This window comes from Vipera ursinii (assembly GCF_947247035.1).
Source record: "Vipera ursinii genome assembly, chromosome: 13".
Taxonomy (NCBI): Eukaryota; Metazoa; Chordata; class Lepidosauria; order Squamata; family Viperidae; genus Vipera; species Vipera ursinii.
The window spans coordinates 7,400,845-7,426,376 of record NC_139526.1 but is presented as its reverse complement, the minus strand read 5'-3'; the positions used below and the strand labels follow the sequence as shown (position 1 = coordinate 7,426,376).

General features: G+C 37.6%; 1 protein-coding gene across 4 annotated transcripts in view; it reads left to right on the top strand.

Annotated features, from left to right (window-relative positions):
• Nucleotides 1-25,532, top strand: part of RBFOX1 (RNA binding fox-1 homolog 1) — a 494,862-nt gene that overhangs the window by 324,976 nt on the left and 144,354 nt on the right. For 3 of the 4 annotated variants that reach the window (XM_083373024.1, XM_083373022.1, XM_083373023.1), the window contains exons 3-6: nt 2,802-2,945; nt 9,823-9,876; nt 19,383-19,475; nt 21,628-21,688. In XM_083373024.1, coding sequence (XP_083229150.1) covers nt 2,802-2,945; nt 9,823-9,876; nt 19,383-19,475; nt 21,628-21,688 — 352 coding nt within the window. The remainder of the gene's footprint in view (nt 1-2,801; nt 2,946-9,822; nt 9,877-19,382; nt 19,476-21,627; nt 21,689-25,532) is intronic. The other variant, XM_083373025.1, reaches the window with a different exon arrangement.

The window sequence follows — 25,532 nt, the reverse complement described above, 5'->3', positions numbered from 1 at the left end:
CGACTAGCACGCATGTGTGGGGGAACCTTTACCTTTAATATATATAAATATTATATATATATATATATATATATATATATATATATATATATATATATATAATATATATATATATATATATATATATATATATATATATATATATATATATATATATATATATATATATATGAAGCTTCTTGCATGAGAAGCAAAATGTCTTCAAGGGCAAACAAAATTCAGTTGCCTTTTGGGGAAAAAAAGCAGCTTTGAGACTAAACAAGCTTGTTTGTTTTGTTTTGCTTTTTGTCTGAACCCTTGGCTGTTCTTGCTATGTAGTTCCTTTAAATTATGCTAATTAAAATTATTTTGCTCTTCTGGGCTTTGATCCAATCAATTTGGATGTTTCAAAATGATTCAGGGGAAAAAATCTTTGGGCAAGACTAAACAGAACAATGGAGAAGTGAAAGCATGATGTTGTAACTTTTTATGAACATCAAAAACATTTTTATGCTGGACTTCCCTACACGGGTACTCAAATTTTGAAACCACCCCATAAAAACACAAACCAGGTCAATACTGTACATCATATAAAATTCACTCATAAAATAATGGGCTGTTTTGTTGTTGTTATTTTTTCTTTACGGCTGCAAATAGATTTCCAATCATGAAGCAGGACTTTTTGGTATCCTCTTTTCTGTTGTTTCCTATGCATCCAATAAAAAGAAGGTGATGCTTAAAGGCTGAGATTAATTCTTAGTGAATTAATGCAAGAAAGGATGAGAAAGCCACATGCAAATACCCCGCCCATATAAGTGCATAACACTTTCCATTCTAGCACTTTTTAATCCAGCCTCTTACGTGAAATAATTGCCAAATTAGCATTGTGATGCGCATCCCCAACTTCTCACAGCCCAAGATACACGGGAAAGCCAGTGATATCATCATTTATTTCCCAAAATAATAATGGAGGGAGGCCTCAACTTATGACCACAATTGAGCCCAAAATTTCTGCTGCTAAGTGAGACATTTATTATGTGAGTTTTGTCCCTTTTTTACAACCTTTCTTGCCACCGATGTGAAGTGAATCACTGCTGTTGTAAAGTTAGTGACACGATTGTTAAGTGAATCCAGCTGACCCATTGACTTTGCCTTTTGGAAGGTCACAAAAGGGGATCACATGATCCCTGGGATGCTGCAACCGTCATAAATATGAGCCAGTTGCCAAGCATCCAAGTTTTGGTCACGCTACTTTCAGGATGCTGCAAGAGTCATAAGTGTGAAAAAGTCACTTTTATCAGGGCTGTTGTAACTTCAAATGAGGACTACTGTCAAAACCCATTCCTATTTTATTTCATTTCATTTCTATTTCATTCCACCTTTCCCTGGGTTTTGCCATGCTTCCAAGGGGGAGGGGGGGATGTGCCTGCAGGACTATTGCTTTCACTTTCTCTATTTGCTACAATGTAAACCTTTACTTTGTTTATTGGGTCTGTATCCTGTTTCCTGTGTTATCTCTCTCTCTGAACTCTGTCTTTTAAACTGTCAGTTAAGAACAAAGGAGGGAATAAGGAATGTAACCTCAGTGCCTAGTTTATGTCTATGCTTTCAGAGAAAGGTGTGAAGAAGCCGCTGACCCTCACTGCGTGAGCTGGAGATGAGCAATGTTATCTCCCTGGTTCCCACAACGGACCTAATGTTTGGGGATTGGCTATCCCACATTGGGTGGTCGATCTATGGGTGGGGTCCTGCTTGAGGATACTATAACCTACTGCGTTGCATGGGAAATCTTAGATCCTGTCTATTATGCCTGCTATCGCATATTCTTAATAAAAGTTCCTGCTTGGAAGAAATTGTTTCCAAGAGTTCTGCTTTCTTAAGATGTGGGCTTGAAGTGGGTCCTGACAACTACCTGAAATAAATGAATTAGTTCATCTCAGTTACATATTTAATAAACTTGTATGTCACACATCTGTTTCTGCAAACTTTCAAGCAAACATATCTGAGTAGTAATTCAAAGGAAGCACATTAGGAGAAGTTTGACAGGTCCCAAAGGTGCTTTTTCAGGAGGCAACTGGACTTTTTCATTTTTCTTTGAAGACATTTCACTTTTCATCCAAGAAGCTTCTCCAGCTCTGACTGAATGGTGGGGAATGGAAGGATTTGTAGACAGCTGGTCATTTGCATTCTTTTAGAGAGCTATTGAGGCCACTTGGAGATTTTTTTGTGTCCTCAGGGTCACTTGAGTAGTGCAAATGGGTGTGGGGCCTTCTTGGCTGCAGGATGTTTTTTGCCCTGTGTCCCTTCACTGTTGGAGACAGACACAGGCTGTTGGGGATGAGTTTGTGCTGTCTGCATCTCAAACTGAAGCACAAATGGTTTCTATAGTCTGCAATGTTTTCTGGAAATCCGTTCATACTCCCACACCATTCAAAGGATGTTCATCCCAAAATGCATAGCTAAATGTCTATGGAGATTCTCAGTCAACCAGGTTATATTTGTCCCAAAGGTGCTTTTTTCTGAAAAAAGCACCTTTGGGACAACCAAGATCTAGATGACTGAGAATCTCCATAGACATTTGACAGGACCCACATCTCAAGAAATGAACTGATGGGAGAACCCAATCTAGGTGCAACTGATTTAACTTTGCTTTTGATGAAGCTGTGATTCCTCACAGGTTGTTCTTTACTTCGACCATTGCTATAAGTGCATTGCCCAAAAAAGGCACTGCAGTTTTGGAAGGAGACAGAAAAGTCTCTGTGCAAAATAGTTTCTGATTGCTGGTTAACTTTCTCTCCCCTCTTTCTCTTGAATTTTTTTAGCAGACAGATGATGCAGCACAGACCGATGGTCAGCAACAGACACAATCTTCTGAAAACACAGAGAACAAATCACAGCCCAAACGGCTGCATGTTTCAAATATTCCCTTCAGATTTCGGGATCCAGACCTCAGACAAATGTTTGGGGTAAGCAATGGTTTCCTTATAACCTTCTACTTTTGCTTTTGTTCCTTATTTATATTCAGTATGTATCTATGTACGAATTCAGCTGTTATGGCTGCCAATCTCATTCTCAACAATTCATTGAAAACCAACCTAGCAAAAACATTTTAGACAAGAGTTTGCCCTAAACATTATTCAAGACCCACAAATAACACAATTCCTTGTTCAAGCATGGAGATGAGGTGGACCACGTTCATGGTGCCAGTGCCTGGGGAAAGAGTCAGATTTTTAGGTTTTCTGAAAAGCTAAAGTCAAAGTCATCCAAACCTTTGGGGAGAATGCAGTTGGAGAGGCCAGGCACTATGACGTCCCCTTAACAAAGGGGATTCTTCAGCTGCTAGGACTTAACTGGGCAACCTCATTTTGATGCTTTCCATTATCAAGTGGAAAGATGGCACATAGGAGCTTAAACACGGATGTTGTCTTAACTGATGTGTCAAATCTACCATGCTCCATCAGAAAATGGAAGAACAGAGGGATAGATTTTCATAGAACCATAGAGTTGGAAGAGACCTAATGAGTCAGCTGGTCCCAATTCTTGCCTAATGCAGGAATACTCACCCCATCTCAGACAAATGGCTGCCCATTCTGTCTGTCTGGAACTGGAAGTCCCACAAGATTTTAGCCCTCTTATTCTCTACAACCATCTACAGAATTTCTCATCTAGCCTTGAGAAGGTCTTGCCCACACACTGTGTAGATGCTCCTTTATATAATGCCAACTACAATGCTACCTTGCTACTCATCGTTAATTAGTTCTGGGAGGTGTGATGAGTACCAAAAGCAATGAGTACCGAACATTTTTTCCCCGTAAGGAATAATGTAGCAAGTCACAAGGCAGCCAACACTTGAGAAGTTGTAGCTTGTTTGTTGAGTACCAAACAAATGAGGAATACCGGGACAAAATTTTTACATCAAAATGCATTGAGTACAAAATTCAATGAGTTTCAAAGCAGTTGAGTATCAAGGTACACTGTACTTGGTTGTGCCATTCAGTGTATGCTGTTTCCAAAGTTTCTCCAGTTGGGAATTCCCAATTAAGAAATAGAGAAAGAAGAACTGCAAGAAAGAGTACAGATAGAAGAGGAAAAAAAAGAAATATAAGATGAGACTTCCAATCTTCTTTACAGCAATTAAAAACAAATTAATTATCCCTCCTCCCTCTTTTAAGATTACTATACAACTTACTCACAAAAAGGTGGACAAAGGGAAGGAAAGCGTTGATGTACTTTCTCTTGAAACTAAGGCTAGCCCAACATGTAAGACTAATTTATCTTAATTCATTAACTAATTGCATTTTAAATGAATGAAGACATCATATTATTAATGGGTTCCTTTTACCATGTAAAAGGAAATAATTTGCAGTTCAATTAAGAGGCTTGTAATGGGTTTGTTAATATTAATAGAAGGGTAAAATTTTAAATATATCCCTTTGACAGCAGCATCCTGGAGCCAAACTCATATTCCAAACTCACTTCCTTCTCAGAGAGTTGCGGTTTGTTTATTTATTTACTATATTTGTGTAACCATCCATCTGGCCAGTGGCTCACCACAATTAAAACAACAACAGCCACCGTCAAAAATAAACACAACAACATGCAATTCCCCAAACCGTGATTAAAAACTCAATAACATATAATCCCAGTCAACCCATGAATAGTATTTAATATAGCCATTGCTAAGGCTCACCACTGCTGCTGACTGCACAGCCAAGTCGTTTGACCCTTCCTAAAGACTAAAGACCAGCTTCTGCCAACCTAGCAGTTCGAAAGCACATAAAAAATGAAAGTAGAAAAATAGGGACCACTACAGTGGGAAGGTAACAGCGTTCTGTGCGCCTTTGGCATCTAGTCATGCCAGCCACATGACCACAGAGACGTCCTCGGACAAGTGCTGGCTTTTCAGCTTTGAAACGGAGATGAGCACCGGCCCCTAGAGTCGGAAACTACCAGCACGCGTGTGCGGGGGAACCTTTACCTTTTTAAAAAGACTATAATAAAGATTTGATTTGATTTGATTTAAGTGCCATTCTAAGTTCTTGGATAATGATGTGGTTTTTTTTCTTCAAAAGATGGATATCATGACAGAAAAGCATCTCCTTCTGGGTCCCGTCAAACTAAACTCTATAGTAGATGGAACTCATAAAATGTATCTCCTGTCAGATGTAATGTAGACATAGGTAGATGTTCAAGGAGAGGAGGTCTTTCAGATAACAATGCTGTTCCTGTAACTATTGTTGTTAATATTATATTATTCAACTGAGGCTGAATCCATGTATTTCATAAGAAGAAGAGCTCAAAGTTGCTACCTAACCTTACTTGATTAATCCTAAGAAATCTTAAACTAGCAATTGTGGTTAACAAGCTGAAGTGAGTATTGTCTGGAAGTTGAAATCATGGCAACTAGACCTATTTTCTTTCTGGTTTGAGATGTTTCACTGCCCAACCAAGCAGCTTCTTCCATCTGAGCAAGTTGTTTAGAGGAATCTCAGTAAGCAGAGAGTTGTCGGAATGTGCCAGCTCCTAAAATTCCAGCACCAACCTCAAGTTTTCTTCCCCAAAGGATATTGTAATATGTCAATAAAGATCCTCAGTCATCCAGACAGAATTATCTAGAAAAATAAGTCCAGGTGCCATGACTCAACTTCCAGCCAATTCTACCTGAATGACTGAGAATCTTCATTGACTTTAGTGGGTATTTTTATTCAGCATGATAAAACCAAATAAAGAAACCTTATGATGGCGTAACCTTGTGGCTTGAGACCAAACATAGCGAATTAACTTTTGGTTTAGTCACTGTGATTTTGCAATCCCTGTTATGGTTGGCCACGTGCAAATGAAGTCTTTAATGAGCATGTCTTTTGTATTATTTGGTATATTAGTTCTCCTCCTGACATTGTTTGCCAGTGGTCTAGGCCACTTTGTGAAGTCATCTTAATGACATGTGAAATAACCAACTATGACAGTTTGAATGATGAATATTGGAAAATATCAGGTTTTCTTTTCTCTTTAAAAGATCACAAAGTCACTGGCATTTTTGTCAAGGTTCCGATGGATGAACCCAACCAAGTAAACATCTTTGAGACAATCCGATCTCTTAATGTAAAACTTTATTGAGTACATCACTTCAGCACTAATGAAAGCAAAACCAGCTCTAGCCAGACCCCATCCAAATCCCTATAGTAAAAGCATATAATTCTTCCTCTTCCCTCTTGTTCAGGAAACATTGCCCAATCAAGCAGGGAAATATTGTTATGAAAAGGCATCTTCAGGTCTACCCACATGCTTGGTAGAATGTCCTTGAATCTCATGGTCTTCCTTCTTGATCTTCACAGCTCACATTCTAATCCTTTCCTCCCCCGCCCCCAGGTTCATTGGCAAGTTGAGAAGCAATAATTTTCACACCAGTAAGACTGTTCTTTGAAACCTGGCAGTTTTTCTATTAAACATTACCCAGTTTTAGAAGTTCACTTTTCTCTTAATTCAGAATCAATGAAATTCCTTAATTATGAGATTAGATTAACATGTCCTCCTGCTTAGAGGGAAACAGAGATGTATGCAGCGGTTACAATGCTTATTGAAAGCGAAGTGTTCTTCTTAAAAGTTCTCCATTTTCTCATGCCTGAGTATTTATCTTTGTGTGAGTTTCTTCATTCAGTTTGTTGCACTTGTTGCCTTAGAAATGTTTTCACAAGAGAATGTCAACAATATTCTCCTGGGTGGAAATGTGGAAATTCTGCTTTTAGTTATTCAAAAAATGGACAGCCTATCTCTGCCAATGTCCCATTTTTCATTTTACAGTTCTTTCTGCATTTTTCTGCAGTCTACTTGTTGTTACAGGTAGAAGACATCCTAAGGCTTTTGTCAGTACTAGTAAGCAGTGCTTCTGCTGCTGAAGAGAAAATTCTGCCCTTGGGAAATGCTTGGAGATTTTTTGTTTCATTAATAAATTAATCCATCCAATGTTCACCAGTTTCATGGAAAAAGCTGAAAGACCAGTTCTACTGATTCAACACAGCTAGTCCTGCATCCCACTCTAACAGGTTGAATAAACCAACACAACTGCCCATCCCCCCCACCATTTAATAAATGAAAGCAGTGTTGAATTTTTCATTTCCTCTTTTGAGCTCACTTATGATTCTTGGAGAAGAAAATTAAAAGGGAATAAAAATCATTCCAAAAGTATTAGTACCACTTTATAAAACCTTAGTAAGGCCACACCTGGAATACTGCATCCAGTGTTGGTCACCATACTGTAAAAAAGATGCTGAGACTATAGAAAGAGTGCAGAGAAGAACAACAAAGATGATTAAGGGCCTGGAGACTATGAATAATGGTTGCAGAAATTGGGTATGTCTAGTTTAATGAAAAGAAGAACTAGGGGTGACAGGACAGCAGTCTTTCAATACTTGAGGAATTGTCACAGAGCAGAGAGGGTCAAACTATTCTCCAAAGCATCTGAAGGCAGGACAAGAAGCAATGGATGGAAACTGTCAAAGAGAGAAGCAACCTGGAACTAAGGAGAAACTTCCTGACAGTGAAAACAATTAACCACCGGAACAGCTTGCCTTCAGAAATTGTGGGTGCTCCATCACTGGAGGCTTTTAAGAAGAGCCTGGACAGTCACCTGTCTGAAATGCTTGTGAAGGAGGTTGGACAAGATGACATCTAAGGTCCTTTCCAACTCCATTATTCTGTTACTGTAAGGCAGTGAGGATGATTTGCTAACTGCAGACTCTCTCTCTTTTGTTCACATACACACAGACATACTAATAAAAAATAAACCATTCTTAGGTCTTCTGAGGAGAAAGCGGTTTTGAAAATAAATAAGCACAAATGATCTGAAACTATTCCCTGTTCTGTTCCTGCAAATCAACAATCAGAGGTGCCCCTTGGAACACCAGATGGTTACACAATCATTCCAAAAATTGTTCCAAAGAATGAACATGGTCTTCCATTCAAGAAGGGGCAAGGACATGTGTGTGACAGGTAGACCACCCCAACATTTGAACAACAACAAAAATAAGCCTACCATCTCTTATCTTCTCCACTGTGCATCTAAAAGAAGTTCTTTGTAGAAAAGAGAACAAAAAAGCAACACATCTTTGACTGGGATAAGAGTGTTGCTTGGAGAAAGAGGACTGCAGCAGAAATTCTTGGGAATTACCAGTTTTATGAAAATTCTTTTTTAAAAAAATCAATTGTTAATCTTTATTGATCTATTACCTACCACTGTCTATTCAAGCATGACTTACTAAGTGGCATCTGTCTTCTTAGAATTGCCAGTTGTTTTAATGATTGCCTAGGTTAAGTATACTAGTTCAGTTTTACTTTTTCATTTTGCTATTTTGAGATCTATCTGGACAAATGAATGACATTGTCTGTGACCAAGAAGACAACAGAGGACAGTGTCAGAGAAATAAGAGTCACTAAATTAAATACTATTTTTGGCAAAACCTGGAAAACATTTAGAGTCTGATCTTCACCAATGGTGTTAGAAAAACATAACAATTAATATGTTCTTCCTAAGAGCGGGCCCTGCAAGTCTTGCTATGGCTTCTCAAAATTATCGAACCTTTATTGAAAGAGCACCAAATATTCTACGGATTCATTGTGTAGCAGAGAAAACAATGATTGAAGAGAGAGCACTCTAGCTTCAGAGGCCATATATAAGGAGTATGCCAGTGAGATCTACTGCAAATTGTCTGTTTGACTTGATCAATTTGGAATTGATTCAGTTCAAATTTTCAGTCTGGATTGTCAAATCAATCTGACTCGAACACATTCATCCCATTTGACAAAAGCCACCAAATTCTCAGCTGCAAAGCTGGCTGAGGAATTCTGGGAGTTGAAGCCCACAAGTCATAAAAGGGCCAAGTTTGAAGACCCCTGATTTACAGCTTTAGGGACAAAGCTCTCCTATGAGAGAATATATCCCTCAGATTCCGTTACAGTCTGCTGAGAAACTGCCATCCCTAATATGACAGATGGGAAATATAGCTCTATTAATGTATTGAATCCTATTTAATTTTCATTTAAAATAAATTTTAATCAAACCAAAGGTAGCTTTTGCCCTGAGCTTACTTTTCAGAGGACATCCTTTAAACCAAATGCAGCTTGAAATCTGCAAATGATGCCAGCTTTTTATTTATCCTGCAATGATGCTTATTAATTAATCTTACCTCTGCCATCCAGGTGTTGTTTTAATTATTTTAATGTCTTGATTAACTTGTTATTATTTTATTTTGCTTTTAATTAAAGAGAAGAAATGGAGGAAAGCACAAAGAATGGAAAGCATGCATATTTAACTGTATCAGAGAATTTGTTTATGGCAAAATCTTTTACCAACAGTATCACAAGAAGATAAAAAATGTGGTTGTTATGCTGCTTTTTTGGTGTTAAAATGTTTTTATGGGAAACTGTTTGGAAGAGGGGATAAAGTAAATAATTTAAAATATGTACCACATCGAACATTGTTGCTTAGCCCTTCATCTTTTGATAGTAAGGGCTGTTTACAGAATGTAAAAAAAAGTTCCAAATAAAAATTCAACAACAAAAATTATGAACAGTGTTATGCAGAAGGCTCCAAATGCTTTAAGAAAACAATCCCAATTATAAAAATGGCCCAAACAGTTTTTACCTGGGACTTAAATAAGGTAATATTGATACCAATCACACCTCCCTTTAAAGATTTGCATAAACATGCAAGTCTTTTTAGTATTCCTTTAGTTTCCCTTGGTAAACATTGCTTAAAATGAAGAAATGTTCCTTCCATACAAATTTAAATGATCCTCATGACATTTTTCTTATCAATGCTCATGCGACTTTTCTGTTTCTTTGCAGCAATTTGGTAAAATCTTAGACGTTGAAATTATTTTTAATGAGCGAGGCTCAAAGGTAAGCAACTGAATAAACTTGTGGAAATGTTTAATGGGTTGAAAGTGTTTACTGAAAAATCAGAGGAAGCAAATACACGACAGTATTAAAACCTCCTTAAGTATCTCCTTTAACAGAAACACCTATGATGCTCAGGTTTTTGAGGGGATGAGGGATGTCATTTACCCAAACAGCAAGAAATTTATTGGTGTAATTCTGAGTCCCTTACAAGGGATAATTTTAACTAAGATGAGTTGCCACCAGTTAAATAGGAATATTGCTTTCTGATTTTAAATATAATCAAGTGTTCTCTGCTGAGTTCCTTTCCCATCTCCAATAATTGCCATATTCATTGTGAGATTAGTTCAAGCTTGCAGTGAGGAGAGATGGATCATTAGAACAGATACACTGCTCCTGAAATGGAAGAAAATAATATAATTTAATATCCTCTGAAGCAATTACTCGATCAAGGATGAATTATGAAATTGCCAGTGTTTGCATGTTTAGCGAAAGTTGTTTCTGAATTTAAAGATGTTTTTGTTTTCCTAATTTGAAAGGTGATTTTTTTCCCCGATACTGACATCACGTACTTAATTTCCATTTAAACCCACATATATAGTTGCCCCATTTTCCTACACTGTATAATACTGTTATTATATTATACTAGATCATACGGTTGGATTGATAAATTATCTATCCAGTGGAGTGCAGAAGTAAGCTTTTCATTCACGCCTCCTAGGGTTATTCAGTGGGGTGTATGACAAAAGCCTCAAGAGGGCAGTTGTGGCTACACAATCAAAACCTCACCTCATTGTGTTTTGCGTATAACTTCAACATATATGCAGAGGTGGAGGGGCTTTGATCATACAACTGTGACCCTTGACTTTTGATTCCCTCCCTCTGAAGCCCCTGCAGGCCCATTTAACATGTACTCTATTGGCTTTATGTTAGATATAAGCTAGAGTGAAAAAAATACTTGGTTGCTCAAATATAATTAATTAGTGAGGCTCGCAGGATTCTCCTTGCTATTGAGTTAATAATTAATCCTATAAGAGAGAATAGTTCTCCTTACAGGTATCCTTGATGTACAACCGTAATGGAGCCTGTCTGTTAGGCTCATATGTTGTAATGGTTGTAAAGCAGCTCAGTCACGTCACATAACCAATTTGATTTTATGACCTTTTTGTGACAGTTGTTAAGTGAACATGGCGGTTGTAAAGTAACTGCCATGTTCATTAAGAGGATACTGTAATTATTAAAGTGGTTTGCTATGGACACAGCTTTGCTGAAAAATTGGACGTAAAGGACATGTTTTTTTTTAAATGTTATAAAATGCAATCCCATGAATGTTGGATACTGCAATTGGCCATATGGACAACGGTGTTGCCAGAAACCCAAAGTTTGGACACATGACCACTGAGGGGGCCCGACCATTGGAATTTTGAATCTGGATCATAAGTCCTTTTGAATCTGGATCATAAGTCCTTTTGGGGGGTGTTGATCATAACTTTGAACAATCTCTGAATAACTAGTCATAAGGACTACCTATCAGACCTGCCCCAGCCAGGCCCTTAGGAAAGCAAGACTTTTGAATCCATCAAGTTGAATCAAAAGAAGTTTTATTGAGAGAAACTGGACGCAGTAAAGTCAGGCAGAATCTGAAGGCCCCACACAAAGCGTAAAGAAATTCTTTCGGTTTCCCAATCCCAACCACCTTGACCAGTCCACCAACAGCCAGTGTGATGCTGCAAGGGTGCTTTGAGAATGCTGAGGTGCTGGGTAGATAACAGGTCACTCTCAGGGTGCAACGGCCTTGGAAACTGGCAAGAGCTGGCTGGGAAGGAGCCTGTCCCATCCTCTGGAGATAGTCCCCTCCGAAATTCCCAAGAAGCAGAAAAATCCCAAGTATGCCATTCCCCACCCCCGCTCCTCAGCACGATGGTAGGACATTAGAGTATGAATGGTGGACCTGACTGTCACCACGTTTCTTCTGTTTTGTCAGCTCAGCACATCTCACTCTGTTCTTCTGCCACGGTTCATCACCCTCTGATAGGGAGTTTTTGCTTTATATTCCCTGACACTGACACTACCTGTAACTAGATTGTTTTTACCTGAAATACAGATAGTCCTTGACTTACAACTTTTTGTTTAGTGACCATTCAAAGTTATAAAGATACTGAAAAAAACTGATTTATGATCATTTTTCATACTTACCACCATTTCAGCCTGGTCATGTAATCAGAATTTGGGGGTTTGGCAACTGGCATGTATTTATGATGGCCGCAGTGATCACCTTTTGTGACTTTCTGACAGTAAAGTCACTGAGAAAGCCTGATTCACTTTGCAAATGTGTTATTAACTTAACAGCTGCAGTGATTTACTTAACATCTGTGGCACAAAAGGTTGTAAAATGGGGCAAAACTCACTTAGCGAATGTCTCACATAGTAACAGAAAGTTTGAGCTCAGTTGTGATCGTAAGGCGCTCCCCTCAGAAATGCTGTGGTCATAAGTTAAGGATTACCTGTATGGTAATTTGAATCCCCCAGTTCTCTGAGGCCAAACTGAGATTCTTCTCAGGTCATTCTTATGGTGGGCAGGATCTCTGCCCCAACTGAGAAATTTTCACTAGACCTAGAATATGGATTGTGCTTTGGCATTATTGTCCATCATCCAACATCAAGGTTCTCATAGAAGAGAATATTTGTAGTTCAGAGTTGACCTGTAGGCTCCTTTGTGCCCTCTCAGCTTGGTGGTTTTCTTGCAGACATTTCATTATCAGCCTAGGTGGCATCATTACCAAGCACTGATGATGTTACCTAGTGAATAGAACAGAACAGAATAGAATAGAGCTGGAAGGGACCTTGGAAGTCTTCTAGTCCAGTGCCCTGCTTAAGCAGGAGAACCTATACCATCTCAGACAGGTGAATGTCCAGTCTCCTCTTGAAAATCTCCAGTGACGGAGTGCCCATGATCTCTGGGGGTAAGCTGTTCCACGGGTTGATTGTCCTCATTGTCAGGAAGTTTCTCCTTAGTTCCAGGTTGCTTCTTTCTCTGATCAGTTTCTAACCATTGTTTCTCATCCTTCCCTCTGGTGCTTTGGTGAACAACCTGGCCCCCTCTGCCTTATGGCAGCCCCTCAGATACTGGAATACTGCTATCATGTCTCCCCTATTTCTTCTTTTCTTTAGATTAGCCAAACCCAAGTCCCGTAGGCCCCTGATCATCTTAGTAGAACTTCTCTGAATTTTTTCCAAACTCTCAACATCTTTTTTTGTGATATGGTGATATAGTTTGGTAATGAAATGTCTGCAACAAAACCACCAAGCTAAGAGGACAAAGGACCCACCATCTCCAGGTTTTCACCTCTCTATTCATTCCATCAGAAGTTTACATGACAATATTACAGACATGTAATGGCTTCCCTTCAAATTCTCAACTCCTTTCTCTTAGAGAATCTAGCCATATAGCATTATTGGGGGTCGAAAGTTTTAAAATGATATTGCCAATGTCTCCTGTTATTTCACAATGTCCTTGATGTACATGGTGTGAACATGTTCTGTTTCTCTTCCTTTGTTTTTGTTTTGATAGCAAGGAAATGTCACTTTTTTCTGTCAAAATGGTAAATTTGGAAGTTGAAGTTGCCAGGTCCTAGCTGTTCCAATGTGTAAAGATGGTATGAATTGCTTAAAGTATTATGCTAAATACCTTTGGAAGGGTGAATTATTGGATTAGTAATTTTTCATTAAAAGATGAGTCCAGGCTTCCCAATTGGAGAATATTTTTATATGGGCTTCCAGGTTGTGCAGTCACAGCTGAAGTATTCATTTCATTGCTGGCAGCAAATGTGGGAGTCTGTCTGAAGATGTGTCCCACAGTGAGGAACATAATAAATTATGGGATATTGTTAATGGATGAGAGCCAGTTGGGTGTGGAGTTTAAAACCCCAGGCTAGAATCTGGGAGACCGTGAGTCACAAAGCAAGCTGGGTGACCTTGAGCCAGTCATTCCTTCTCAGCCCTATGAGGGAGGCAAAGATAAACCACTTCTGAAATCTTTCCAAGGAAACTGCAGGGACTCATCCAGGCAGTTATCAGGAGTCAAAACAGACTCAAAGGTACTAAAAAGAAAAAAAGTGGATTGATGTCTAGAAAATGAGAAAGTCAAGATTGTCTCTCAAAGATGCTTTTTCAAAAATCAACTGGACTCTTGTTTTTCCTTGAGGAAGAAGAAGAAGATATTTAACTTCTCATATAAGAAGCTTCATCAGTTCTGGCAGGATGGTGGGGTGTTGGAAGGATTATTTCTGACAGGTTTCAGGGGGGCGGGGTTGGAAGGATTATATTTCTTTGCATTTGTTAGCGCTCCCTCTGAGAACTCTTGAAACCACTTGGGGGTTTATCTCTGCCCTCAGGGTCACCTGAATCAGAGTGTAATTGGTTGTGGAAGCTTCTTGGAACTGGTGAAAGGACTTGTGTTTTAGACTGGAGATGGGGGTATCTTCCCTCCCCTGCTGGCCTTCTCTATCCAGAATGTGGACTTTGCTGTCTTCAAAAGAGGGGCCTTAGTCTTTCAAATGCAGATGGGCTGCTAAACCCAGTCCTAATGGGTTTGTTCTCCTATGTTGTGCCATGTGTTTGTGTTTTTTCCACCAATGTATAGATCTGCACATGTCTCATCACATTGTATTACATGTATCACATTGTTCAGCTAAACAGTCCAGTTGCCTTTTGAAAAACCACCTTTGAGACAACTATGACCTGGATGACTGAGAATCTCCATAGAGAAAGTCAAGATCTCTTTCCCTGAAGTAAAACGCCATTCAACTTGGGTTTAGGTGCAAATCAGATATGACAATTAGGGAATTAAGGCAAAACTGCCAGATCAAATAAAGATTAAATTCCTACCCTGTTCCTCTCCCTCCCCCGCCCCCCTGCTGCACAATCTGTGCTCTCTGTAAAATCAGGTGGGAAACATTACAGGGAGTTTTAAAAAAAATGTTTTCAGAAGAGAATAATTAGAGCTGTGTAAATCTTTCCCTGCTATTCATTTTTTAATATCCCCCAAAGTCTTAAAATGTAGTCAAATTTATTCAAGGGTCTCTGGAGAATATTGGTTCATTCCAAGGGAGTATCATGGGGAAAGATCATTTTATCTTTGGAACATGTCTAGTCAGTGTGGTTGCTGAGTATGGAAAAACTCAGCAGACTATCAAGAAGGGAAATCCCATCTCACCCTCCCATAGAATTTTAAGGGGCCTCCACTTGAACTGTACCCCACTAGATTCTTGTGTTCTGTACCAATCTTTGGGATGTTTTTTTTTCTCTCACCATCACTCCCAAAACTAATAAGATTTGTGCAATTTATCAATTCATCCTGTCAGTGCACAGTAGTTAGATGGTGCAGCTGAATCAGCTATCTATCTCGCAAAGTGGAAAATGCCCCAACCAACAGGGTCTCCTTATCAAAGTGAATTGGTTCTCCTCCAAAATAAAGATCCCACTCAAAAAGATATGCCCAGACTGATTAAAAAAAATGGAGTTCTTCATTATTTTAGTGATTTAGTCATCAAAAGAAACCATCACAAAAACTGATAATCTATTGAAATGTAACTTATATAGGAAAACCTTTCACTGATTTATATTTTTGAGGACTCTATTTCTCGTAATATATCACATCCTCCATAATAGCACCTAGGCAAAGCCTTGGTGTTTTTTTCTTCCATGCTATTATAAGATTTTTATCCCTCTTTTGTCCTCTCATCAAAAGTACAACTGCCATCCACCCTCTCATCTTCTCTTCTGGAAACTTTCATTTCATCTCCTCTTAAACAAGAACAGTTTCTCAAGGATTATCAGAGCTTAGACTCTAACTTTGAGCCCTCCCCATGGTTTTGTCATAGTTTACTCCATCCAGCCCAGTAAGCTTAGAGAAAAGGAGGTGAAACTGTTTAAATTCCATCTTGATCATGACAGTTATTTGACTTCTTAGATCAAATATAGCCATCAATAGCAAAATACAATGGGTTCCATTACTATTTGTTTCCACTTTTCTAATAGACATTTATTTTTCAAAAATAAGTACACATTATTCTTATCCCTTCAAAAATGGGCAGGTGATAATAACCCCATATTCTGTTTCACATGGTTACTCAGCTTCTAGGAAGCCTACAAACAGGAACTAGAACCAACAGTCTTCTATCCATTATTGCTCCTGTGTATATCAAGAAATTGATTTTCTTGATAAGAGGAGAGAGAAAGAAAATGAATAGATGATAGATGAAACATGATTGATAGAGAGAGCATGGGTGTATAGATGTATAGATAGATGACAGATGATACATGAAGAGAGAAAATGTATGAATAGATGGATAGATAGATGATACGTGGATGAGAGAATGAGAGGTTGGATGAATACATGAGAGATGATACATATAGATAGAGAAAGAAAGAGAGAGTATGGATAGATAGATGGATAGCTAGATGATACATAAATGTTAAATAGATGATAGAGATAGCTAGATAGCTAGATCATGGGTGTCAAACTCGCTACATCATGTGATGTGTCGTGACGTATCGTGACTTTTTCCCCATTGCTGGCAATGGGGTGGGCACAGTTTTGGCATGATGCCTCTGGCCCACGACCGGCAGTTTGATACCCCTGAGATAGATAGATAGATAGATAGATAGATAGATAGATAGATAGATAGATAGATAGATAGATAGATGATACAAAGATAAAAATAGATGATACAAAGATAAAGATAGATGATGATGATAGATAGATAGATAGATAGATAGATAGATAGATAGATAGATAGATAGATAATGTTCTGCTCTAGCAAATGAATTTGTGTGTTTGTGTGTGTCTGTGTTTGTGTATGTATCTATTTGCTACAGCAGAAATTTGTGTTGGAACACATTTTAACTCTCAGTGGATCAGATGAAGATCTTCTCACTTGAAGAAGGATTTTCTGTTGAATATATCCTTCTCCTGAAATAATCTCAAGGATACACTCTTGTTCTAGTCATTGTCACCTCTTTGAGGAGAATCAAGAAGTGAGCGTTACACTTCAGTGGAAAGTCAGCCCACAATTCTGCTGCCTCCTTTGAAATAAATAAGAGATCTAATGTGTACTGTTGCTGAGACAAAATTTTCCATTTGCTGTTCCTAGTATGGTAGATCAATGTTTATCACCACCTATGCTTACTTGGATTGGATTGCATTTCATGGTAAGAATTTGGTGGAAATACATTGACCAATAAATTTAGAGATGGCCATTATGGGCAGCCTGCAAAATGTTTTCTATTCACCCCAAGCATAATACTGTAAGCAAATTCTATTAATAAATAATTAGCAGTTCTGATATGCAGTGAATTGATGAAGGTGACCTTGGACTTTCTTACATCTTATAAACCAAGGTGTGAACTAAGTGCAAAATGCCAACATCTCCTTTGTAGTGGAGAGCCAACATAAGCCATGAGTTAATCACAGAAATAGAGTCGGTTCAGCAGGATCCTTTACTCCATTTCTCTATATTCATCTATTTGGGTGGAAACACCCCCACCTTGCAAATTAAGAAAAGCATCAGTTCTCATCTGATGACATTCTTTCCAAGAAATTGTTATTGGCTGAATGGGATGTGTTTACATTTATTTAGCAACCAAGAAGATGTGTGCATGTCTCATCTTGGATTGTGTCTTCAGTGGTCTGCAGCTTCCCACATTTCAGATCGATCAGAAAATCAGAATTCCATTGCTAGAAAGAAATCTTGCTTTGAGAAGTTATGGTGGGAACTTCTCCTTGCAATGGTAAAAAATTTGTGTAGCTCAGGAATGCAGTGTGGAAGTTTTCCGAACTTGATTTTTCAGTTTTCTGAGGGTTCCTTACCCACACAGGTATAATACATTCAGGGCTGTGATCTTGGAGAACTTCTTCAAGATATTAGAGTTTTCCTTACCCTGCAGCAATGTGGAGATATCATCTATCCAATTTCTCCACCCACAAATTGGGCAGAGACTTTTGAATCAATTTTGGTGCCCACCTCTATTTTTTAAAAAAATCTAAAAACCTAAATGGGAAGCTAACCTATTGCAAATCATCCGCTTCTTGGTTTTTCTTTTTGTTTTTGGGATAAAAATAATATATTCCATAGAGACCTCATTATATTCTTAGAAAATTTGTTGTAAGTAGTTGGTGGCTTCCACACAGTGCCCAACTGTTCAAGACAGCTGCAATGTCAACAAAAACCCAAAAGAAAACCATGTAATTATAAATAGACCACATGTTTAGCTATGAGGGGTGGAGGACAACAACCTCTCCAATTTATTTTTGAGACTTAGGTCTACTATAGTAGCCATCTGTAAATGTGCAAGCATCTCATGGTAGCCATTTGGTCAGAATGTTCTCAGAATTCTGAATGTGTTCCCTGGCTAGATAAAATAAGACCCAACCCTCTTCCTGATTGACAGCAAGCTCTCAATTTATTTCAGGAGATGGACAAACAAGCTTGGTTCCAACATTTCGCTGCATATGGAACACCAACTGTGTTTCAATCAACCTTGTGATTAATGTCTACTATAATTAAATGAAAAGCACTACAGATATCGTTCAGGAATGATTATTTGTGTTCTGATCTGTGTTATCATAGTACATAATTATATTAAATATAGAAAGGTTATGTTTAGTTTCAAACCCAATTCTGTTTTGTTGGTAGGTTTTCGTTTGTTTGTTTGTTTGTTTCCTTCTTTGTTTCCCCCCCCGCTCTCATTTTCTTTTTTTAAGAACAAAAGAAGTAAATACAGTAGATGACATCACAATTATAAACAACTCCAGTGTTGCATGTGAGAAATTCTTATTCTATTATTATTATTATTATTTTGCTACACAATGACACATCAAACTAGCCAATATATTCAATTGGGTTTGCCTTGAGTGTTGAAATCGGTACCCACATTTTAATTTGCACAGTTTATTATTCTGTTGACCAGATCTGCATGCCCTTAAAAAGTGATTCCACTTTCTTTTCTTACCATTTTCTTCTTAGTTTTGTTTTCAATGTGATGACATGGTTCCATTGATTTGAACTTGTTTTGTTTTTCTTTTTTTTATTAGATTTCTTTTCCTCTGTAGTGAAAATTTAGAGAAAAAAAATGAAAGGTATTTGGTGTTCATTCTTTGATATTCTTCAGGAGACGCTAAACTAACTCACGAAAAAAAAGAAAGATAAAAGTTGTTTACATTGGTTGCTTTCTTAATTGCACATCTCTTGGTATGATTATAATTTCTTTCTAATTTGCATGTTTACAGAAATGAAGAAAGGACGAGAGCCAATTAAATTAAAGAGGGAGTGAGAGAGGAGAGAAAGAAAGGGAGGCAGAGAGAAAGAAAAAGAAAGAAAGAAAGAAAGAAAGAAAGAAAGAAAGAAAGAAAGAAAGAAAGAAAGAAAGAAAGAAACTTAAGCAAAGAAGTGGTCGTTGTCTGAAATAATGATATGCATGTTATTTTCCCTTTTCCCACCTGCATGCAGGGATTTGGTTTCGTTACTTTCGAAAATAGTGCTGATGCGGAAAGGGCGAGGGAGAAATTACACGGCACCGTGGTAGAGGGCCGTAAAATCGAGGTGCATGTTCAAAATATTTTCCTTTTCATCTTTTTTATAAATGTTTGCCTCACTCTCATTCGTTGTTTCAGATGCATCATTAATGTCTCTTCTGTGTTTCCCTTTCCCTTCCCATTGAGATATTATATATATTATATATATAATATATATACATACACACACATACATACACACACATATGCACATATATATGTATATGGAATATGTTATATATAGATACAATTATGCTATATTATATGATACAATATTGTATAATATATATGTATGTATGTATGTATGTATGTATGTATGTATGTATGTATATGTATATGTATATATATATATATATACCTGACTTAACTTGGTTTTGTTATTTTATTATTTCCTTTCTGTATTATTATTATTATTATTATTATTATTATTATTATTATTATTATTATTATTATTATTATTATTATTCAGTTTTTTTAACCATTGTAATTTCAGCTAAAAAAATGTATGCCAGACATGTGACGAGCTTTAATACCGTGCTATGATATGAAAGGTTTTGTAAGTTGATGGGTGCAATAATAATAATAAAAAAAATTGGAAAAACTTTCAAAATTAAATGCTGAAGCAAAACAATAAGACATTATTTTATTTCTGTGTGCGTGTGTGTTGAACATTTTTTTAAACCTTTATTTGGGAATTCTATTTCTTTTGTTTTCCCTCCTTTTCTTTTCATTGCAGGTTTGATGCAGGATTTACAGTGGCTTTCCAAATTATCTTTTGGCTATACCAGAAAAAAAAAATCCCATTTGAATAAGCCGTTCACTTAGATTCAACAAACAAACATGGACCTTTGTTTCCATTTTGGACAAAAATGCAAAGTTCTCAGAAGGTTTAAAGGTCCTTCTAATTTTCACTCTCAAAAGCAATCATCTCATTGCATAGAAAGAGATAAATATATATCTATATACCCTTAAACCACTGGATCCACTTCAACACTGCCTGAGTTGTATTTGTTAGAATCTTAAAAGCAAAAGAAAAAAGAAAAAAAAGAAAGAAATAAAAACCAATTGAAAATTGCTGTCGTCTTTTGAGTAAGATGTTGCATATTTTGCCTTTCCATTCTCCCCTTTCGGCGGTAGCTGTTAGGGCCCTCACCATCTCAGTAACCATGGTAACTGTATACATGCCCCATGCTGGCGATGGTGCCGACTGGTAAGTGGACAAGTCCATCTGCCGTTTCACGTCTCTTTTCTAAAGCGCTGATATCTACCACATGAATTTTTTTGACTTGTCGTCTTAAGTTTTCTTGATGCTCTATTTTTTATTATTCTTATTCTTATTATTCTATATCTATATCTCTATATCTCGGTACGCCTGTCAATTTGAGTGTCTGTTTTAAGCGAGCCTTGGAGACACTGACTGAACTTAAGGATATGACTTTTTTGTGCACATCTTACTCAGATTGTGAATTCCATATTGTGTTAAATAATGCACCCTCTTTTATCCTTTCGTTAGCTGTGGTTTTTTGAAAGCTTGAATGGTTTTGTTAGTTTTTCTTGCAATGAATAAACGAGGCTCATGTCCCCCCCTGCCCCCGGTGTTGAATGCTACATGTTGCTTTTCCAATGGTACATTTTGAAAGGGTTATGTTGCACAATGCTAAGATTTGTCCTTCTTCTTATTTATTTTTTTTACTTTTCCGTTCTCCTTTTTGATGTTACTTATTTTTTTCCCTGTGTACCTTGTCTCTTTCCCCTTTCTACTCCACTGCATGCTCTTTCATACAGTTTCTTTTTAAAATGTTTCTGTTTTTAAATATTTTATCGTTTCAGTGTTACCATGGAATAAAAAAAGCATGCTCTTAAATCTTCAATTATGCAAAGCCTTTTAATTTGCTTTTAATGTCGCTTTATTAAACTTTAAAGGAAATGGTGCTTATTGAAATGATTTGTACATTTTATAAAATGGTGATGAGAGTAAATGTAATTATAAATAGTATGATTTTGTTATGCGCCTCCTGCCTTTTATTAGTTTTATTATTATTATTTTTTTAATTTGGGGAAAATAAATTAAATTGCATTTAAACATGACTAATGCCAAAAATAAAGCATGCATTCATTACTATCATGGACCTTTTTATCTCAAAGAAGTGGTGCTGATTTCTTGTTTTCTATGTGCTTAGGTAAATAATGCAACAGCACGGGTCATGACGAATAAGAAGACAATTAACCCTTACACAAATGGTAAGAACTAGAAATATCAGTTGGGGTTTTTCTTAGCTTCCATCTCCTGATCTGGCTAAGGTAGGATTACATAACCTTATCCAGGTCAGCTACATACAGGCAATCCTCGACTTATAACAGTTTCACTTAGTGACCATTCAAAGTTACAACAGCACTGCAAAAAGTGACTTATGACTATTTTTCATACTTTCTACTGTTGCAGCATCTCGAGGATCAAATTCAGATGCTCGGCAATGGGTTAATACTTATGACCGTTGCAGTGTCCCAGGGTCATATCATCCCCTTTTGCAACCTTCTGTCAAGCAAAATCAATGGGGAAGCTAAATTCACTTAACAACCGGGTTACTAACTTAAGAACTGTGGTGATTCACTTAACAACTGTGGAAGGAAAGGTTGTAAAATGGGGCAAAACTCACTTAACGACCATCTCAGAAACAGAAATTTTGGCTTGATTGTGGTCCTAGGTTGAGGACGCCCTATAAGCCATCTAAACAGGAGGTAGAAAAACTGGGCCTATCCAAGACGAACCTTGTTTTTATTTAATTTAACCTAATTATTTTGATCATGACCTATGAATTAACAAAGGAACCTTGTGTTTGGGCCACCTGACTTTCAAATGTCATCTCTACATATGAATTCTCCATCCAATTCCCAGTCCGGTCAGATCTAAAAGCCAAGGAAGAGTTATTGATATGGCTGCTCAAGATGATATTGCCACATTTAAATAGGTCAAGTCTGTGAAGTGGCTGCCTCAACTCAAATCAGTCTCCCAATTAGAAAAAAAAATATTTAACAACCTACATTCCTTTTTCTAGAGCTCATTTTGAACAACTGGATTCCATGGTAAGGTATGGAAAGTTTGATGGAGTTCATACAGTCTCTCTTTAATGATCTTCCACTCATTGGTTCTTGTCCTGCCACTCTGGTGCTTTGGTGAAAAAGTTGATCTTCTTTGTGACAGCCTCCTCAAGTACTGGAGGACAGCTACCACATCACCCCCAAAATTTCTCTTCATTAGGCTAGGCCTACTTAGTTCCCTCAACAGTTCATTGTGTGGTTTAGCCTTCAGACTCCTTATCATCTTTGCTGCTATTCTCTGCACACAATTTCTAGGATCTCCGGATCTTTTTTTGTATTGTGGCGACCAGAATTGGATGCAGTATTCTAAGTGTGGTTTTATCAGTGCAGTGTAAAAGCATACTATCACTTCTCATGATCTTGATGCTATTGTGTACCTCTCCACTTTCTGGGCCAATGGTCATCTCCAGGCATTCATCAAGGGCAGCCCATATCAAGCAGTAACACAAGCAGGAAGTGATCAAGGCATGAGTGACCATGAGCAAGGCCCCTGGTCTAGGAAAGGGTGCAACTGACACACACACAGGTCAATACATCTTATTTTGTTCAGTCAACAGAGTATTATCCCTAAGTTACGTTAGCTTGGTATCTATATATTTGAATATATCCACACACATTCTTTGAGTATAACTCTTATCTCTTTCTTCTTATTAACCATGGCTTTCTTAAAAGTACCATCTTTGCACATGCAGTTATTCACACAAAATCCCTCTTTTTTTTCACCAAGCTTGTTTGGCTTCTATAAGCTTTCTATATTTCAGCATCCCCCAGTTTTTTAATGTTTTATTTTCCATTGTTGAAGGTTGTCTAGGATCACAGATTGCTGAGGCCCAATCCGCTCTCAGGAGAAATAGGGAGATGAAGCTTTCAATCAGAATAGAGCTGGAAGGGACCTTGGAGGTCTTCTGCCCAACCCCCTGCTCAAGCAGGAGACTCTATAACACTGTCCTCACTGAAGTTTCTCCTTAGTTCCAGGTTGCTTCTCTCCTTGATTAGTTTCCACCTGTTGTTTCTTGTCTTGCCTTCTGGTGGTTTGGAAAATAATTTGATCCCCTCTTCTTTGTGGCAGCCTCTCAAATACTGGGATACTGCTGTTGTGTCACACCCTCCCCCCACCCCCCAGTCTTTCTTTTCTCTAGACTGGCTATCAGAGACCAGGGGAAAATGGATTGTTCAAAGTTTGCCCTAATTATCTTTGTGATAAGGTCTGAGGGCCAAATTGATGTCTGGGCATTGTTCTAACAATGCACTGTGCTATCAGAAACAATATTTAGTTAGTGTGAAACAGACAAGCCCATCTTTCTGAAGGATTTCCTGGCAGTGAGTTAGAGAGTTCAGGAAGAGATTCAGGGCAAGGAGAGATCCCTGGCAAGTCTCCAAAGATTCAGAAGATAGGAACACAAAGAAAGAAAGAAGCAAAAAAGGCAGAGAACAAAGACCTTTCTCCTTAATGCTGAGTTTCTGCTCTGTGTTTGGAATAAGGGCTAGGAAAGAAGATCAAGAAGAGCAGCCAAGCAGCTTCTAGGTATCAGTACCACCAAAGAAGATTGTAGTGCAATACTGCAAGTTTCAGAATAATAATTTTGAAAATGCCGTAAAAGAAGAGACATATTTTGTTTTCATTGTCCAAGATAGCAACAATCCAAGTCATCCATACAGGAAAGCCCACATTTTCTTCACTGAAATGCAATCTCTCTACTCATCTTTCTTTTGATGCTTGCAGCTAAAGCTACCCTGTGAAGCTTTTAGATCACAGGCACAACCTCTGCCTAGCAGGGGGAAAAATACCTAAAAATACCTTTTTTAGATTTTTAACTCAGTGTTAATGAGATCCTAGGTGGTGTCATTAGGAAGCTGTGAATGTTGCTTTTCCCCATCTTCTTATTTTTGCAGGTAAGTTGACTCATCAGATTTGATGAATCTATAAACTCATGACAGATTTTGAAGACCTTGACACCAGTTCATTAAGTTCAGTTAATTAAGGCTTTTGTCCATAATTTGCATGTATTGGGATACCCAAACCTGCCTTATTGTTTGCAAATCTGTGTGATATAAATACAAATAAAGGTCAAGTCTCTTCTGAGTCAAACTCTTTGAAGTTGTCCATTGAGTGATCTTGGCAACCATATTACAGTGGTTTCCTTTTTTAAAGAATTTTTTACCCTGCTCCAAATTTAGCTTACAGACCTGGTGTTTTTCCAGTGGTCTCGCTTCTAAGCAGTAGAGGGGTCTGATCCTGCTTAGCCTTTCAAGATCTCCAAGTAAGAATGCAAATAATCTTTCCTAAGATAATAGATTTTTGTTCTTTTTTCCCCTTCTAATATGCTTTAAAAAAAACCAATAATAATGAGTTGTGCTAGGGGATTTGGGGAATGCCAGATTTCAAATGACAATGAAGTTTTGTTTTGTCTTCTGGATGGAAATGCAAAAATTGATACGTTCATATTCAGAGAAGTTCAATGAATTTCTTTCCTCTCTCTAATATTTGTTTTGCTTGAAACATCATCAATAAACTTGGTTACTGAATGCATTTTCCTCATCTAAGTGACCATGCCAGGGGAGTTAAAAAATGTATGTCCCAACAAAAATAAAAATGGCTAAAAGATAATATTAAATTAAAAAAATGCTAAAAGGCTAGTTGTATTTATGTATGTGTATATTCTATATACATATGCAATAAGTATATACATAAATATATTTATAGAATATACATATATAATAAGAAGGCCTTTTGGTCAATGGCCTCAATAAAGTTAAGTAAGTATGCATGCTAAATTATGTTTTTCCTCATTGGGCACTAAGTCTATCTGTGCAAGAGACAGGTTGTTTTTCTCCCTTTCTTGTCTGTTCTAAAAGTTTCTACCTGAGATAAGTGTTGTGACAGCAAGACAAATTCCAAGAACTACACCCACAGTGGTGAATTTACCTCTTCTAATGGTGAAGACTTGATTCCTTGGCATTTCCTCACTCGTACATGTCAAACTTT